Source organism: Athene cunicularia (genome assembly GCF_003259725.1).
Source record: "Athene cunicularia isolate RWA chromosome 5 unlocalized genomic scaffold, athCun1 chr5_part1, whole genome shotgun sequence".
Taxonomy (NCBI): Eukaryota; Metazoa; Chordata; class Aves; order Strigiformes; family Strigidae; genus Athene; species Athene cunicularia.
In genome coordinates, this window is record NW_020799101.1 from 37,381,723 (window position 1) to 37,399,184 (window position 17,462).

A 17,462-nucleotide genomic window follows, 5' to 3' on the forward strand; every position below is an offset into this window, starting at 1 on the left:
TGGTCATTTTGCGGCATGCATGCAAATGGCCTAGAAGCAAAGTCTTTATTATAACCTTGTGATTATAATACAGCAATAATCTAGAATGTGTTTTCTAATCCCAGAGAGGACCAACCAAAGTTATCTTTCTGCAGGACCTAACCAAATCTCATCAGCTTCTCCTCTGCTCTAAATGAGCTGAGATCTATTTCTGAGGTGTGAGGTAGCACATTGATTGCTTTGATTTTTAGTTCTCCCTGGCCTGCAGCTCAGTATCAAAAACATCAAATAAGCCTCATCTAGAAGGGCCATACTTTTTACATATGTCCCAAGGTTTAATTTCTGTTCCCACAGAAATCCAGCAGTAAAACTCCTTCTCAAACAGATGCATAAGCAGACCCAAGAAATGTCTCCACCCAACTTGCTGACTCAATTTTCCATGCCGCAATTTTAAACAACTTAGAAACTCCACTAACTTTCACAGACTTTGGACTGGAACCCCCACAGAAATAAAAAATCTCCATACACAGATTAATGTCTTTTGAAAAAAAATATTTTTTTCTTAGATTGCACATTCAAAACTTCAGCTGCACACTGCATGGTATAGGAACAGTAGTTTGCCAATCCAATTACAACCACGTAGCTGTGTTTTGATAAGTTCAGCTGTAGCCCCAAGGTGTCAAACTCAGTCAGCAGCAGGAGATGACCCCAGGTATAATTACATTCAGTGGCCAAGACATGTCTCCTGGGCTGTAAAATGTTCTCAGTCTACACCAGAAATGCCCAGTCAGAGAAAGTTTGGACAAAGCCTTCAGGTAGATTGTAGTAGACCTTTAGGGAAAAACTGCTGTTCTAGAGTTTTTTGTTCCAGAGACAGCAGACTGTGTCTGCTCTTTTGCCCACCACGTTTTTATTTCTTTTTGCTGTTTTCCAGCTCTCCCCATTTGCTCTCTGCTAAAGAGATCAAGCAGTGAAATTCAACCACAGTGCGATGATGCAGAGAGCAAGAACCCTCACATTATGTGCTGGCAGGCTTTTTCTGCAGCCCTCAAGGCTACAAACAAGATGAAATGCTGGCTGGGCTGGAGTGACTGCAAGTTTTATCCCAACTCCAAGTACTGCCAGGGAGCAACGGAAGTTTTGTGCAGGCTGGATTTGGGCCACTGGGCATCTCTTTTCCAGGTCTTTGCAGCTGCAAGGGCACACATGGACCACTGTGGTACAAACAACACGTGAAGAAAGCTGTTTTTTATCAAGGACCTTGTCCAGTGTTGCAGCAGGATTGGATTCACTGTTCAAACTGATTGCTGTTTTGAGGATGAGGGGGCAGACTCCTAGCTGGAAAAATAATACAGCTGTCCTTCCCACAGCTACCAGTATTTTTAGATTTTGGTGTTAATTAGTGCTTTTCACCAATGGATATGTCTCACTTTAATAACCACTCAAATAAATAAATAAATAAATAAATAAATAGTATTTTGTGCTTTGTTAGCATCATTTGTCCAAAGTCTTTGAAGCATTTTGCCCAGCCGAGTGATGCTATTTCCTGCGAGTTTCAGCAATCCCAAGAGTCTGACTCTGCTTCTGTTTATACCACTAGGAGCAAGCCCAGCCCCTGAGGACTTGCATGGCGTTACACAGCGAGCCAATGACTGACAGAGCAAACATCGCTCAAGGTGCCCTAATTCCTACTTTCATGCTGCCTGCCCTCAGCAGCACCAATTGTACCGTGATTCAAAAAAGAGAAGTTCCATCAAAATTAAAAAATATCCCTGCTTGCTTCATTTTCAGCACTGTTCAGATGATGTCTCCAGCCTTGCAGGGCACCAGGATGTGTTTGGTCTACTGTTGTTGCTGTTCATTTAACCCCTTCCTTAAAGCTTTCTAAGTTATTTTTGACCTGCTGTCACCTCCTGGGAAATTCTGGTAAGCAATCTATGCATGCAGGACTGCAGGTCTGTGCTGTATGTCAACCTTCTTCTGGTTTTCTAATCTCTGTGTTGTATGTCAGAGACGTCCACAAGGAAATAAGATCGTGGCTGTTCTTGTTGCTTCTCCCCCATGCTCCAGGTCCAATGCCTTCAGCACAGCAACCCAGCACGGTGGCATGGATGATGGAAGAGAGAGCTGGCGCTGCCCAAAGCCAGAAAAAAACCAGCAGAAAGTGCCTGTCTATGACGTGTGCTTGTAACTCCAACCCAACAGAGAGTAAATGTAGAAACCTGGAGCAGAACACTGTCTCACTTGAATGCTGTGCATGGGGCATAGGTAGGCTTTTCAGAGTTCCAGTGCATTAATGGCAAAAGGACTCAGTTCCCACCAAATGGTATTTAGAGTTATAAAAAAGCCATGATCCTCATCTAAGAGGATCTGTAATGTACCATATTGTGTGCATCTGCTCTTTCTTGTGCCCTATATAACAATACTGTTAGCACCAGCGGACAGATAAATGCTGCCCTGCTCAGTAGATGATGGTAAGAGCTGGGTGAACATCTCATTGTATGCAGCTCACAGAACTATGGAAAGGACCTCTGGAGGACACCTGGTCCAACCTCCTTCTCAAGGCGGGCCAAGTTGGATAAGGTTGCTGAGGGTCTCCTCGAGTTTTGAGAATTCCCGAGGATGGCAATTTCTCTAAGAAATCTGTTTGCAGATTTCCATTTACATGATCCACATGTGTCACAAAGGCCAGATTCTGCAGGCTCATTCATTTTTGTACCTTTAGGAACAAGTGGGTTGCATGGGTACCTGTCATTTGTGGATTGCCCACAAATTTCTCTCCTTCTCCCCCTTCCTCCAAAAGAAAAGAAGAAATTGTAGAGATGTTTGTAAGAGAAACTTTGAAAGAAGGAGGAGAGCTGAGGGTGCCTGGGAGGGGCAACAGCTGCAAAAAGCAAAAGTGAAATTATGAGCGCTTCTAAGAGCTTCTGCCCAGTTCTGATCATAACGTCTACTTACATGGTGTTATGAAGTCTTGGTCTGTGCCTTCTCTAGCTCAGTACCAGCAGCAGGCGAGGGACGTATGGCATTCTGTACTCCAGCCCTCCTCACCTTCAGCATGGGAGTGCAGCAGCCTTGCAAATGCAGTCCCCTAACTTAAACCAAGCTGCCCGTCACTCAAGCCAGAATCAGCTGGGGTGGTTTTGGTTCTTAGTAGGCTCTAGTAGTCAGTAGTCTCTGTTGTCTACACTTCCAACTGAAAAGAGTGCAGCTGTGGTCAGCTCCAGTGTAGACAATTGACCAGTAACTCATAGGCTTCAAGCAGACTTCTGCAGCCCTCTCTGAGAAAATGCATGTGCTTGTGGGGTGGAGGACACAAAAACTCGCTTCCCCTCTGTAAAGATGACTGAAGTCAGTCCTTAAAACATGCCCAGAACAAAAACATATTTTAAACAGTATGTGAAATAGCTGCCACGTTTTTGTGCGGTACCCTGCTCCCTCAAAATAAGAAATTAGGGTGGTTGTTGGTTGTTGCTGTTTTTCAAATGTTAATGTGGAGGAGCTTTCTGATGCACTATGATGGACAACCGGTGATGTTTCCCCACTCATCCATGACGAGATCTTTCACTTCTTATTCAGGTGGGCATGCAGTTCTGCTTCCAAGGCCATTTTGTCAAAGGTGCGCGTGTTTGTCTCCTCCCGTACCTTTTCCCGGACATGGAAGGATGCACGAGCAACAGATCTGGCATTTTCTAAGACAGTCTTCTTCTCCTTGAAGATTTGCTCGCTCCTCTCCAGCTTCCTCTCTATAGAAAGGAGGATCTCCCTGCGCCGTAAGTCCTCGTACTGTTCCACCTTTTGCTTGTTCATCTTCTGCACTTTCTCCTTCTCCAGACGGCTCAAGACCACCTTGCGGGCTTTTTCTTGGACGACCTCTTCGGCCACCTGGGCAGCGTGCTGGAGCTTTCTCTCTGTCTCTCTAGCTAGGGCCTCCAAGTGCTCCTTCTGCTCTCTTTCCTTCTTTTCTGCTGCCAGTTTGGCTCTCTGGATCTGCATGTCTTCCCGCCTGGCCTTCTCCCGCAGCTCCTGGTTCCTTTTCTCCACTAGCTGCTCATAGTTCTCCTGAGCCTTTGTCAAACTCATCTCCAGGGAGGCCTTCAACATTTCCTTCTCTTCTGCCTCTTGCTTGGCCAGTTCCTTGAGCAAGGCTTCGTGCTTCAGCTTCTCTGCTTGGTTGAGCAGTTTCTTCTCCTTCTGCAGCTGCACCTCTTTCTTCAGCCTCTTCTGTGCGGCCGTGGACAGCTTCTCTTGCAGGAGCTGCTCCTCTCGCTCCCGGTGCTCCTTCTTGCCCTCCTCCTTCACCTTCAGGTTGTGCTCTTGATGGAGCTTCTTCTGCTTGTCCTCCTGGACGGCCCTCTCCAGCCTCTCCCTCCGCAGCCGCTCCTGCTTCTCCGCTTGCTCCCGCCACCTCTCCTCGCACACCTGGCGCTGCCTCTGCTTCAGCAGGGTGGCTTCCTCCTGCTCCTGGCGCCGGGGCGGGCTCGGGCGATGGGCACCCGGCAGCCCTGTGCGCGCATCCCCGTGTCTGCAGCCCTGCAGCCCTGTGTGCGCATCCCTCCATTCCTGTGTGCGCATCCCTGCAATCCCTGTGTGCACGTCCCTGCATCCCTGTGTGCGCATCCCTGTATCCACATCTCTCAGTCCCTGCGTGCCCATCCCTGTGTGCTCACCCTGAGTCTGCATCCCTGTGTGCGCATCCTTGCATCCCTGTCTGCATCCTTGCATCCCTGTGTGTGCAACCCGACATCCCTGTATCTGCATCCCTCCACCCCTGTGTGTGCATCTCTGTGTGTGCCTGTGTCTGCATCCCTCCATCCCTGTGTGCTGATTCCTCCATCCCCGTGTCCACATCCCTCTATCCTTGTGGGTGCATCCCTGCACTCCTGTGTGCCCATCCCTCCATACCTGTGTGCACATCCCTTCACCCTTTTGTCTTCATCCCTGCGTGCCCATCCCTGCATCCCTGTGCCCTTCCATGCACTTGCCTCTGTGCACACATCCTTCCCTGCAGACTTTACCCACATGAGCAGCACTGCCAGGGTTGTGCCCCTTATTTTGCACTGTGCCTGCACACAAACAAGCCCGTCTGTATTTACAGTTAATATAAGCAAGGATAAAAGGGGTGTAAGAAGGAGGAGGGGATGCTAACCCAGTTTTACAGATGGCAAACTGAGCCACAGGGAGATGAAGGTGCCTGCCTTGGGCCGCCTAGGGAATTCATGCCAGAGCCGGAAAGGAAAGGCACAGCTCTCAAATTTCAGTTCAAAGCAGTTTCCATCTGTGAAACCCTATTCCCTTTACTGCTAATGCAAGCTATTGCTGCTGCAGGGATGTGTCAGGGCTGACAAGTGGGGAACTAGAGGGATGTTGTAGGTAATACAGTACACCTTTTCAGGTACCCACTTTGAATATGCTGGTTGCAGTTCCCTTGATAGATCCCCCATTTCTACAGGGATCCTGGGCTCAGCAGCCTCAGTGGGGTTGAGGAATGCTCTGCTCTAGAAATACCGTTCAGCAAAAAGGGGATCGTTGCTGGTTGTGGAGCTGCAGAGCATCTGTGCCACACAGTGGAGCAACTGATTTTGTCAGGCAGAGGACAGTAGTAGCAAATGCACCTTTAGCCACTGTGTTACAACTTCAGGGCTTTTCAGCAATTTCTCGTTTAACCTCTACAGGTTCAGCTTAATCTGCTTTGCTTTAATAAAGAAGGATATGGCACTCTTCAAAGGACTTCCAGGATGGCCCAGGACAAGGATACAGAGCAGCGTAAGGACCCAGGAAAGGCCTAGCGAGTCCTTGGGGGAAAGCTGAAGAGCTGCAGGTTGGTTGTGGTTTCATCTTGTGCAGACAGAGACTGAATCGTGCTCATGCCTGCACTGATGAATGCACACAGTAACGATGCATCCACAGTGAGTGGGCAGACTCCACCAATAAACCATATTGACTAATCTGATCTCATTCATTCATCATCATCATAGTCTGCAGGGGACGGTTATAAAGCTTGGTAATTAGTTATGTGAAAAATCCTCAGGCCAGGGAACAGCGCCCTGCTCTCTGAAGAGCCCATCTCACTGGCTGATGGGGCTAACCGTTAATACTAGCCGTAGCACCATAGCTGTCAAGCCATGGCTGTGTTCCCTCCTCATGATAAATATTAAGCTGGTAAGTGTATATGCCAGATAAGGTGTGGGCTTGTCAGGGCTTTTGGCAGGTTGCTGTTTCAGCCTCCAGTGGTGCTGTATTTGGGCCTTGATCTTTCAGGTTTCCTTGTGGATCCTTATGAGTCCCATAAGTGGTCTCTCAAATACAATTGGAAGGGAATTTATTGGGAGACTTTAGAAGCAGCTGGATATGACTTTAGGAGACATTAACACACACTATCCAAACATGGAATCATAGCCCTACCTCATCAAGACAAAAGGAGATTTGGGATGGGGCAGGAGGAGATCTCTGGAGGAGTTGAAGAGGATCACTGCTAGTGAGTCATTTTTCCCACACGCAATTATAAAACCTAATTCTCTGTTGGCTAGAAATATCTAGAAATCTATGCACTCAGGCAGAGCAGTACTATAAGGTTACGCTCCTGCTTTAATAAACATTTCCCTTCTTTGCATTGCAAGAGATGCAGGGCAGTGGAAAATTTGGACTACAGATTGTGGGGATGGAAATATTTGTATCACTTCAACAAGTTCTTCTGTATGCTCTTCATTGTGCATGTAATAATTGCTTTCTTCCCATCCAGCTTTAAAACTGCTCGTACCTGGCTTCTTCCCTGCTCTCCTCGTGAGAGCTATTTCACAACCCGTTAGAGCTCACTGGTAAAATGTTATTAGTTACTTTCAGCTTCGTTTTTTCCGCTCTTTGTTTTATCTTCTGTAGTAATTAATCTGCCCTCCCTCCTGCTCTGGTTTATGCCTTACAAATGTTTGTAAACTGTTTCCATATCTCCTCAGAGCCAAGGAAAACATACTGTCATTGCAAATCAATCCCCTGTAGTTGCACAATGAGCTATCTCCTTTCTTCTGACCTCCCATTGTGTCAGGCTTTCCCAGTAGCTGCTGCCCTCAGCTGAGCAGTGGGCTTCTGCCCAGCACTTACCTTCGTGCTGCCTGGCCCAGGGTAGCTGTGTGCACAGTCCTGGTGCCTGTGCATTGCCTTCCTCCTCTCTAATACCTCCTCATGTCCCTTTCTCTAATTTGCCGGCTCTCCTAAGGTTTGCTCAACACAGTTTGACTTTTCAGAACTTTTCCCATCTCTGTCCTGGGGAATGTTAGTCGGTGAATTATTTTCTCCTTGCTAAGTAGCTTTTGTTTTCCACGTTGAATGCTGTCTCCATCTAATTTGTGATTTCTACTCTCCTGCTGTGTTTACACTGTCGTTGGGAGGACCCTGACCTAGCTACTGTGTAGCTGCTCCAGCTGTCAGGCTACTCACTCCTGTTTAGACTCCTGGTTTTGTACCAGAATATTCCTGCTCCTTCCTGAGCCCTGGGGATAGGGAGAAGGTGACAGCTTTGGGGAGAGGAGAAAAAGGAGTCCTGTAACAGAGAATCACAGAATCAGTTAGGTTAGAAAAGACCTTGAAGATCATCCAGTCCAACCATTAACCTAACATTGACAGTTCCCAACTGCACCGTATCCCTAAGCGCTATCTATGTCAACAGTTTTTAGGCTACAGGCTGCTGATATCTCCCAGACACAGTGTCCTCTTTCGAGCTGCAGATGGAGCACAGGCACCCAGTGCCTTGCCGAGGAGCAGGAGGATGAGCGTGTCCCTTCTTTGCCTGGAGGCAGCTCCTGCACCCCTCCCAGACACAGCAGAGCCTCTCCAGCACAGTCTTCCTCTGTCAGCTGGATGGTTTAAGTACTATTTTAAAACTTTAATGAGGCACTCAGTCTAAGGCCTTGCTGATCCCATCCCCATGATACCCTTGGTCCCTTCCCTCTAAAAAGCCCCTTGACAGATGCCATAATCCTTTGTTTACAGTCAAGTCAGTTTGCAGCCCCTCCACCTGAGTTATTTCAGAGCCCGCTCTGAGCTAATGCTGATCATAAAGTCCCATGAGACTTTACATGCTGGGCTTGCCTGGTAGCCAAGGACTGAAACACAACATGCCACAACATCAGAGTAACAACCTGATGAATACCAAAGTCCTCCTCCTTCATTGGCTCCTTTTACACACTCCTGTGCTTTGCCTTTGACTTTTGTCACACTCTGCTTCTGCTCTGCCTGCAGCCCTGGCACAGCCTGCCTTTCCCTTCCTCTGTGGGCAGCAGGATGGGTATTTGTTTTCCTTCTGCTGCTGCTACAAACTCCCTGCCTGGGAGATGCAGGAAAAGCCTCCCTCCTCCCCTGGGTCACAGGCGCTTTTCTGCATCCCCTTGCCAGGCTGATCCAGTGAGCACAAAGTGGCCTGAGAGACTTCAAAGTAATTGCCCAAAGCTAAGGCAACGTCCCCAGTGTTCACAGCCCAGAGACTCTGCTTAATGTTATCACCTGTGTCTGGGCCTCAGCCACTTCACTTGAGTCTTTAGAGAAATGGAGCTTCTAGCTGGGGCAGATGCACAGAGCAGGGAAGCAGAGAAAAAGCACTGGGGTGTGAGGAGGTAGCTGGAGATGGCAACATATGGCAAGGGGCAATGCAGAGGGCTACTGCCAGAAGGAAAACATTTGGCAGTCACTGGAGACAGACTTGTACTACATCCTTCAGTCTAATTTAAAGTCGGAGTCTAAGGCCAGCGTATGAACTGTGCTGACAGTGAGTTGTTATTAGTGTTCACCTTGCTGGGTGACACTATGGTGTGTACTGTTTGGTGTCTCGCCAAAAACACCTGGTCCTCAGTAACGAAAGGGTTTCTTTGATCCCTGGCTCACAGTATCTCCAGACAGTTGGTGCTCTCTGTATCAAGGACTGGCAGCAGTGTTGCTGCATGGATGCTTTCTTGGGGTCATGCTGAACAGCTTTGTGCAATTTTGGCACATCTGCAGTAGTCTTTGTATTTGGGTAAACCTATGCAGTTACCAGGTCTGTCTGAAAAGAATATGGTGGGCTGGCAGAGAAAATTTTGAAAGCGAAGGAGAAAACCTTGACAGTGCATATTTCCATGGAAACAAGTATAGATGTGAGAGTAGGTTTTATTTCCTTTTGGGGATACTCTGTTGTCAGTGCTTATTTCTGGAGAAATTAGAATGCTGTAATATTTTGGCCCAAAGCAAATCTGAGATGCGGCTGCTGAACCTCATGAACTTGGTTCTCCTGGTCAGGCTTGGCTTCTTACAGAGAGCTCATGGGTTGTGAGGGAGTTATGGAGCCCTTGCACATGGTGAACCATGGAGGATAGATTTGGCCCCAGGGTCATAGAGAAAACTTAAGATGAGGTAAACAAATACATAAATCACTCAGAAATTAGTATGAGGACATCTTTTGTTATAGGAGAGGTCATAGTACACTGTTGGAGTGATCTGTGCAGGACTACAAACTACATTTCTGTGAGCTACTTATCCATATACAAATAGTGCAGTGACCCAGAATCAACGCTAATAAGCAAGTGCCTTTGAGTGTAAACTCAGCAGGAAGATTACATGCTAATGCTGGTTACATTTTTCAGGCTGAAGCTGAAATGCAATTACATTACATTCATTTACTTGAAAACTGTTGGTTTTGAGCAAATGATCAGTCTTGCATGCCGCTTCAGTTTCCAAGCCACGCTATTTATTCTAGCACAGCCTGGAAATCACAACGTGAAGCTATTGGAGAACAGTGGGAAATATGACATTGCTGGTGATGTTCTTCAGGGGGAGCAAAATGCAAACAGAATAAACTATTAGATTAAGACTGGAGATTTAAAATTATTTCAGTTTTAACTAATCTGAGTTGTTTATTAGCTGAATAGTAAGAGATTCTTTCTCTTCCTGTATGATTTCTACCTTGATCGTGGCATGGATTTTATCAGTTCATTATTTTTAGGAGAACTGCAAAAATCTCACATCACTCCTTCTTCCCCTATCAGAAACCACACCAAAACATAGTTTCCAGGGGATAGTGTTTAATGTTCCAGTCTAAATATAAGCTACTTTTGAATTCCTAGATTGTACTTGCTCTTGCCTGATGGTGCTGTGCCAAGGAGCTTGTAGGCAGGAGGAAGAGATTTGCTGTTTGCTTCTGCTCTCATCAGGGAGTGAAGCGCAGCAGGGAGCATGAGAGAGGGGTCAGGAGTTGGGAGCTGGACCCTTCTTCACTGCCTTAGCTGTACACCCATGTGCATGGAGTGTAAAAGGGGTATACTGGGGGCTTTGTACTCAGCCTGCATTGATGTACATTATGGCCTGAGTAGAAAGGCAAAGAAGCGTTAAGGCCATGATGCCTGCCTCCCAAATTCAGGAGAACTGAAAGACAAATACCACAGTTGTGGAAGCAGAGTGATCACACATGAGCAGAGTCGCATCACGCACCCACATTATGCCAGCAACGTGGTCGTCCAGGGCTGAGTTGTCCCTGCTGTTTTAACACTGTTTAGCAATAACCTGAGCTACCGAGTCTGCCTTGACTACAGCCAAACCCCCTTATGAATAATTCTGCTTAATTACAGACGAATGTCTGCAGCTGAAGCCTCATAATGATACTCATATATGATAGGATACTCATAATGATAGGATTACATTTAAATTCCTCAAAATTATACCTATATCTGTATGTTTAGACTTTGGAGGGGATAAACTCTATTATTCTTCTACAGCACGAGCTGGGTTTCCTAATTCCTTAGGCATCAGCGAGCATCTGTCCTAAACCCCAGAGACCGTACCAGTTTCAGTGCAGTTCAATCCCATAATCTGAATCCCATGTCATCCTCCCTGGGAAGGGAAACTGTTCTACCTGAAGGGCAAGAGACTGCAGCTGGAGTCAGTGCCAAACAGATTTTTCTTTCCCGTTGGGCTGATATCTGGGAATAAAGCCAGCTGGAAGACTGCTGGAAGGAAATCTTCCTAACACTGATCATATTTGCAATCAGTTTTTATAGCAGATGTTGCTTCAGAAGATATGAAAGTCAGCAGACAGTAGTTTTAATATGCAGCTTTGCAACTTGAAAAGGGCCAAGTTTTTATAGAAAGGAAAGAGTTGTGGTTAATGGAGTTAAATCCAGTTGGCAGCCAGTCACAAGTGGTGTCCCCCAGGGCTCAGTTTTGGGGCCACTCCTGTTTAACATCTTTATTGATGATCTGGATGAGGGGATCGAGTGCACCCTCAGTCAGTTTGCAGATGACACCCAGTTGGGTGGGAGTGTTGATCTGCTCGAGGGTAGGGAGGCTCTGCAGAGAGACCTGGACAGGCTGGAGCCATGGGCTGAGCCCAACTGTGTGAGTTTCCATAAGGCCAAATGCCGGGGGCTGCCCTTGGGCCACAACAACCCCCAGCAGCGCTACAGGCTTGGGGAGGAGTGGCTGGAGAGCTGCCAGTCAGAGAGGGACCTGGGGGTGTTGATTGACAGCCGGCTGAACAGGAGCCAGCAGTGTGCCCAGGGGGCCAAGAAGGCCAATGGCATCCTGGCTTGTGTCAGCAATAGTGTGGCCAGCAGGGACAGGGAAGGGATCTGACCCCTGTACTCGGAACTGGTGAGGCCGCCCCTCGATTCCTGTGTTCAGTTTTGGGCCCCTCACTACAAAAAGGACATGGAATGACTCGAGCGTGTCCAGAGAAGGGCAACGGAGCTGGTGCAGGGTCTGGAGCACAGGTCGTACGGGGAGCGGCTGAGGGAACTGGGGGGGTTTAGTCTGGAGAAGAGGAGGCTGAGGGGAGACCTCATCGCCCTCTACAGCTCCCTGAAAGGAGGGTGCAGAGAGCTGGGGATGAGTCTCTTTAACCAAGTAACAAGCAATAGGACAAGAGGGAACTTCCTCAAGTTGCACCAGGGAAGGTTTAGACTGGATATCAGGAAGCATTTCTTTCCAGAAGGGGTTGTTGGGCATTGGAATGGGCTGCCCAGGGAGGTGGTGGAGTCCCCATCCCTGGAGGTGTTTAAGAGTTGGGTCGACATAGCGCTGAGGGATCTGGTGTAGTTGGGAACTGTCAATGTCAGGTTAATGGTTGAACTGGATGATCCTCAAGGTCTTTTCCAACCTTGATGATTCTGTGGATTCTGTGAAAGAAAATGAAGATTTACTGTTTCCTTGAGGTGTACACGGTCACTGTATGTAGCCAAACAATGCAAAATTGTGTGGAAGGAGCAGGCGGGAATGCAATAAGTTAACAAGTGTCCTCTAACAAAAACCTACTGTGTAATAAAAAGACTTTTATAGCTACTCTTGATTTTGAAGAATAAGTCAAGAGATGCCTGACTTTCTTAACTTTTCAAAATTGACAATAAAGGGAGAAGCTGAGAGTAAAATGGGCTGCTTTTCACAGAAGATCATGGAACATGGAGTTCTTGCTGGAATGGAAGAGGGTTGAGGACAATAGGTGTTAGGAACAAGTTCAGTTCTTTGTCACTTTTTTACCTAAATAAATGCTATGACTGGGTATCTTTGGGATCTGGGCCTCCCTCTTCCATCCATGAGGAATAATAGCACCTTCCCTAAGCGGTGCATAGCCAATGTGATAATGAAGCCATATATGTATTAGATAAATTTGGCAGCGGGAGGATCTCAAGATGCTTGGAAGGTAATTTAAATTAATCATAGGATTTTACAGTGAAGTAGATCTTGTTCTTCAGCCTCTTTGAAACACAGTCCCTCAGATAAGCAAGAGTGGGTCCCCTGTACCTCTTTATTGTAGCAGACAGGCAATGATACAGATATTATATTACTGAACAGATATTAAAGGGGGCAGGATACATATTTTCACATAACAGTTTTGTAGAATTGGTCTTTCATATATATGTGTATATAGGTCAGATTCTGCGGTTTCTCTGCTTACGTTAACAGTCTCACTGGACTCAGTCATTTGGGTTTTGTTGTACCTTTTTTTCCTCCAACTCTCATGCTCTTTAGCACAGCGTGGGGATGACATTCATGAGGAGGTGCTGAACTAGCTGGTTCCAGGTCCATGGCACTGCAGAGCACCACGGTGAGATACCATCACACTGCGGCACTGTGTCCAGGTGAAGTGTCCTGCTAGGATTTGGGTGTGATTCTCTTGGATGTGGGGCAGGTGCTGATTGCAGGGTGGCTCTCAGCTACCCACATGAAGTGAATGCTAAGAAGGCCAATGTGATCTTCTGGTTTATTGGGCAAAGTGTCTCTGGTAGAGATGAGGCAGTACACCACCAGTCTGTGAAGTACCGAGGAGACCCTGTCCAGAATGCTGCATGTTATTACAGTGTTAGGAAATCCTGCAGGCAGGACTCTGGTGTTAAGAAAGATTAAATGAAGTTCGAGACAGCAGGGCTAGTTAGGATGATCACCAAATCAGTAAATTAGCCTTAGGACAGTACACTAAAAGCACTTCGATTGTTGAGCCTGTAAAATGAAATTTGAGGCAGGATGTGGCAGACCTTTAAAAATACGTAAGGGACCAGGCAACTTGCTCAGTCAGAGCCTTTCATATATCCTGCATTTTGCTGTACTAACCCAGGGGCATGTCACAGTCAACCTCAGAAAAGCAGGTTTAGAAGAAACCACTCCTCTGAAAACCAGGGTGGTTTGGTTGTTGACTTCAACATGAGCAAGACCTACAGGAAACTCCCATTTCCTTGCTCTGAACATTTAGCCCCTTAAGTGAAGTGGAATTAATACTATTGTGCTGTGTGGCTTGAATCTAGCACAATTGGAGCAGAAGTCAATTTGCTGTATTTGAAAGAAAATTAATTAAGGCCTCGTTTGTTTCCCTCAGAGAGAAAAGCTCTGGGTAGTTTCCAGGAGATTTTTTTTTTTTTCAGAGCTTCTTTGGTATGGGCCTATATGTACAGAACAAATGTACAGCTTCAAGCCCCAAATCCATATAAGCTCTAGGCTGTGAGCTGGGTCTTCTGGCTCCCATGACAGCGTGACAGTCCCAGTGGCTGCTCCACAACTGCGTGCTGCATTTCAAGTCACAGAAAGGAAAATCATCTCAGCGCAGTGAATATTGGCGGTACTCCAAGAAGGGAAATGTCATGGCAGGGATGATGCTTGTAGCCTTGTTTAGCCTCACCTGTCCTTCAGCAGCAGCCTATGAACTGCACAGAGGGAGGGCTAAAGGGATTTACTGATGAGGGGCTCAGCATCATTCTCTCTGCCTCTGGAGTGCCCCAGCAAGGTAAGAAGGTGGCTGGTGTGCCAAGATTTCTGGTTTACTGTTGTTTTCCCCATGTTGCTTCAGTAGTTTTTGGAGATGAGCTTCTCTATTTACATCTATTCTGAATATTAATAGATGAGTAATGCCCTGCTAAACATGAAAAATGTGCGTGGGTTCCAGCGTATGATCCTGGAAGTATAACTGAGGGCTGGCAGAACAGGAGATGTGTGCAGAAGGAATTGGCAGAAGACAAAGCAAAACAGGCAGGTTGAACTGTACAGGAGGCTAGTGGGCTGTAGGGGTTTCAGGAGCATTTAAACACTGATTTACTGCTGCACAAATCCCACTTCAAAGAAGTTGCCAATGAATAGGTCACGTAGGTGTTATCGACAAGAAGGCAAAGGAAGAGCATGTGTGGCTGTTGTGTATGCCCAAGTGAGAGATGCCATTTGCTAGAATCATGCCTGGCATGCTGCCGTCTCCGCGGAACAAAAGGCACTTCTGGTGTGATGCCAGCTACCTGCTTTCCCTCCGGAATCTGGACATGGGGGGGTTGATGGAAGCAGCCAAAGGTGAGTAGCTCTCCTTCATCTTAATAGTAAGAGTTTCAGAGCTGGCTCACTAAGGGGAAAAGGGAGGGAGCTTGCTGAAGCCAAAACATCTTTGGTGACTGAGCTGGGTGCTGAAGGATGTCTGTAGCAGCTTGTTCTTGGAGTGAAGCTGTCTGAGTCTCTCGGCTTGCTGGCTGGCCAGCTCTGTGGAGGAGGGAGCAAACGGTACAGAGCAGGTACAGCACTCCCTCCTTGTCTGCAGGAGCACACAGAGCTGGAGAGGAGGTCATCACACAGGATGGTAACGTTACCGGGGCCCACGGGCCAGGATGGGTTGTGTCACAGCCTGAGGTAACGCTGTCTCTTAGGCTATTTTTTCTCCTCTGATAGTGCTTAGACTGTCGTGAGACTTTTTCCAGCTGAGCACTACCATCAGGAATCATATTTTATCTGTGGTTTCTCTCTCAGAAGTGAGATTAACTTGAAATTGGGGTCATGTTAGGTATGTGGTGCCCGGACAGACACGTAACCTGTGAAGTCCATCATGGCATGGAAGGGATGGGCAGGTGTGTGTGTGAGAGTGAAAGGTACCATTTGTTTTCATGAGGATGTGAAAGGCTTTCAGCAGTTTGAAGGAGAGGATAAGAACTTCATGGCTGCATTCAAATGATGTTTCTTTTATCTGAATAATCCAGTGTTAAGTCTGGATCTGGAGGGCAGCAGCTGTCCCTGTCGGGGTCTGTCAAGGTTTGCAGAACAGCATGCATTTGCTGCACTAGGAGAGGTGCTTTGTATCGCTATAAAACGGGGCTTCTCCAGCCTCGCCTCCCCCACCACCCCACTGCCACAGGTTTGCGAAAGGGACCGGGGCAAAACGCGGTGTGGGGTGCCCCACTGCCCCCATGTATGGGCTGCCCTCTTCCCCTGGCCCCCTACCAGAGAGTTTCAGCCTGACCAAATGTCCATCGGCGTCTCTGCCAGTTAGGAGCATAAGATTCGTGTGGTAGTAATACTCCTGTGGAATAAAAGCAACATCCCTGACCACTGGATGAGAAATTGTTTAATCAGATGGGGCTGCACAAAGTAAGTGTGCTTTGAACTTTCAGTGAAGTTTGCCAGCTTTCATGCTTTAAAATTTTTGCTACCCAAAATGAAATGTTTCAAATAATTATTTCTATTAAAGCAACCTGAAATCCTCTGAACATCAGGAAAATTGTGCCAAAATACCTGGGTTGAGATGGTAAGCTTTTCACCTGGGGGAGGAGGCACTCTGGTGGTTGCACCTACTGATCTTCCTTTACTGATACATGTAATAAAGGGAAAATATTTCACCTCCCTGTTCATAAGCTGGAGCCCCAAAAGAACAGAACCAGCAGGTCACAGGCACTGGGCTGTGAAGAGGGAAGTACCTGTCTGGGGGGCAGTTGGTGCCATTTACTTCCTCTGAAGCATTGGCTGTTGGCTAATACTGGAAACAGGGTATTGGATTAGATCAGTGGTCTGATGCAGTATGGCAAATCCAGTGTAAAAGGCATTAGTTAATTATGTGCAATGCTTTGGACATATAAGATAGTATGTAAATGCTGATTTCTGTGATTCCACAATAAACAAAAAACCAAGCACAGTCACATTAGTGTATGTGAGGCCCCAAAAGAGCAGCACAGTGTTTTTTATTACGGCTTGATGCAGTTATAAAGAGAAATATGTGTGAATGAGAATTAAGGTAACAACGTATAAAATCATAGAAATTAAAAAGTACCTCTGAATATTTAAAAACTTTAACTGGTTGAACCCAAGAATGTGAACCAGCCCCCGGTGAGAGGTCGTTTTAGTAAGAGTTTGCCAGTTGCACCTTTCTGTGTGCGTTAACACCAGGAGCAGAGGGAGCAGCGTGGCATCCTCCTTACAGCTCTTTTCTTTCAGAGGTGTGTTTCTGAACTTTTCTTCCAGGTCCAGGAGAGCTGCACCAACAGGTCAAACCCAGGCAAAATATAAAGGTGGCAGGGACAGAGTGAAAATATTGGCCTGCATCCAAGATTTCACAAAAAGAGCAGCTGTGTGAATCGGCAGGTTTGTGTGCAGCTCTAGCTCCCACTCTCTTCCTTCCTGCCTTCAGGCATGTTTTCTGGATGACCATGTAGTTTTTTCCTCCTTTTTGGTTTTGAAGTGCTTACAAGGGGAGTATTTATAGGGGATGTTTTGTCACGTACTGTATTCATCTCCCACATCTGATCAAGTGACGGTAAGCCATTCCGATAGCCTATTATGGTCTTTTATTCTGAATGATCAATGTGCTGTTGCAGAAAATAGGAAAAAGTTTACTCCACCTTTCCTGTAGAGCTACATATGCTTCCCCTCACATATAAGAGGGAGAAGAGCTCGCTGTCCATAGTGAAATGTGAATAATGTAGCAGATGGACAGAAGGTAAGTGTTAATTCGAGGAAGAGAAAGGAATGCAAAGAGATCCTTCTTGATTCCTTGTGTGCACTGCTGGATACTGAAGTGTTACCTTGGGAGAGGCGGTAAATCGCAGAGGAAGAGAGAGGAGGCGGCGGGAGCGGTGCAGAACTTCCCCTACACCTGCGCGCCCCCGAGCCCGGTGAGCGCGCTCCGCTCCTCCAGCAACGGCTCAGCCTCGGACCCCCCAGCCGCAGGGCCGGGCTGGCGGACGGGCCTCTGCTGCAAGAGCAGCTCCCGAGGGGGCTCGGCACGGCCGCTCTGC

The 17,462-nt window shown here is 47.1% G+C and overlaps 2 protein-coding genes across 2 annotated transcripts in view; one reads left to right on the forward strand and one right to left on the reverse strand.

Annotated features, from left to right (window-relative positions):
* Positions 1-516: 516 nt before the first annotated feature.
* Positions 517-4,554, reverse strand: CCDC177 (coiled-coil domain containing 177). The gene has a single exon (XM_026849315.1). It carries the CDS (start codon positions 4,552-4,554, stop codon positions 3,544-3,546), a length of 1,011 nt encoding a protein of 336 aa, XP_026705116.1. The 3' UTR covers positions 517-3,543.
* A 1,100-nt stretch (positions 4,555-5,654) lies between these two features.
* The window catches only part of SUSD6 (sushi domain containing 6), a 95,679-nt gene continuing 83,871 nt past the window's right edge, over positions 5,655-17,462 (forward strand). Inside the window, exon 1 of the mRNA XM_026849646.1 lies at positions 5,655-5,800. The gene's annotated coding sequence lies outside the window, so the exon portion shown is untranslated. The remainder of the gene's footprint in view (positions 5,801-17,462) is intronic.

What these genes read in the sequence shown, in the direction of transcription:
- CCDC177 (XM_026849315.1), bottom strand. Translation starts at nt 4,554, where the DNA reads ATGCGCACACAGGAATGGAGGGATGCGCACACAGGGCTGCAGGGCTGC.